Here is a 787-nt window from a genome sequence, read left to right as displayed (position 1 = left end):
CGTCACCTTCCCTTCCCCCGCCATTTCGCCCACCCCCTGTGCTCAACCGGCGGAGCCGCCGCCGCCACCGCCGCGCTCCTCCGCCGCCCCGAAATCTAAAGGGCTCAGTCTCCAGCACCACAACCAAATGGCTGAGCCTCCCAGGCCGGCTGCGCAGCCCGCCCATTGGACCCTTCCTTCCCACCCGCCGCCACCTCCATTGGCTGATATGCAAACACTCTCGGCGGCGATTGGCTGGGGCTACTGCCGCTCGTCCGCAGAGCCGCAGATCCCGCCTCCACAGTGATCAGGTTAGTGTGAGCCGCGGGTGCTGGGGGCTCGAGAACCGAGCGGAGCTGGTTGAGCCTTCAAAGTCCTAAAACGCGCGGTCGTGGGTTCGGGGTTTATTGATTGAATTCCGCCGGCGCGGGAGCCTCTGCAGAGAGAGAGCGCGAGAGATGGAAATGGACAAACGGATTCATTTAGAGCTGCGGAACAGGACGCCCTCTGATGTGAGCATTTGCCAAAAATATCTCTGTCGGTCCATTCTCCTACTTTGTGTGTGTATGTGTGTGTGTGCGCGTTGGGGGGGAGGGACTTTTTTTTAGAGGGGCGCCCGGGAGGTGTGGGCTTGGGGGTCGGACTGCAAACGAATTGCAAGGTTGTTGGGGGGGGGTTGCAATGCCATCCGTGCGTGTTCCGCCGGCTACCGCTGCCCTTGGTGTGTGACTACCTGTGCGTGTGCTCCCGCGTGTGCCAGTGTGGGTGCGAGGGTGTGCGTGCGAGTGTGCACCCATCGGGGGCCGGC

At 62.8% G+C, this 787-nt stretch overlaps 1 protein-coding gene across 4 annotated transcripts in view; it reads left to right on the top strand.

The window, feature by feature from the left end:
* Anp32a (acidic nuclear phosphoprotein 32 family member A) overlaps positions 1-787 on the top strand; it is a 111,448-nt gene that overhangs the window by 74,872 nt on the left and 35,789 nt on the right. The window contains exon 1 of one of the 4 annotated variants that reach the window (XM_010643312.3): positions 256-491. The exons of the other annotated variants lie outside the window; for them this stretch is intronic. Coding sequence (XP_010641614.1) covers positions 438-491 — 54 coding nt within the window. The 5' untranslated portion in view covers positions 256-437. Of the gene's footprint in view, positions 1-255; positions 492-787 lie in introns of those variants that run through there. 4 annotated transcript variants of the gene reach the window in all.

This window comes from Fukomys damarensis, unplaced genomic scaffold (genome assembly GCF_012274545.1).
Source record: "Fukomys damarensis isolate Sample0158 unplaced genomic scaffold, DMR_v1.0_HiC HiC_scaffold_25, whole genome shotgun sequence".
Lineage (NCBI taxonomy): Eukaryota > Metazoa > Chordata > Mammalia > Rodentia > Bathyergidae > Fukomys > Fukomys damarensis.
This window is presented reverse-complemented; position numbering and strand designations above follow the sequence as displayed.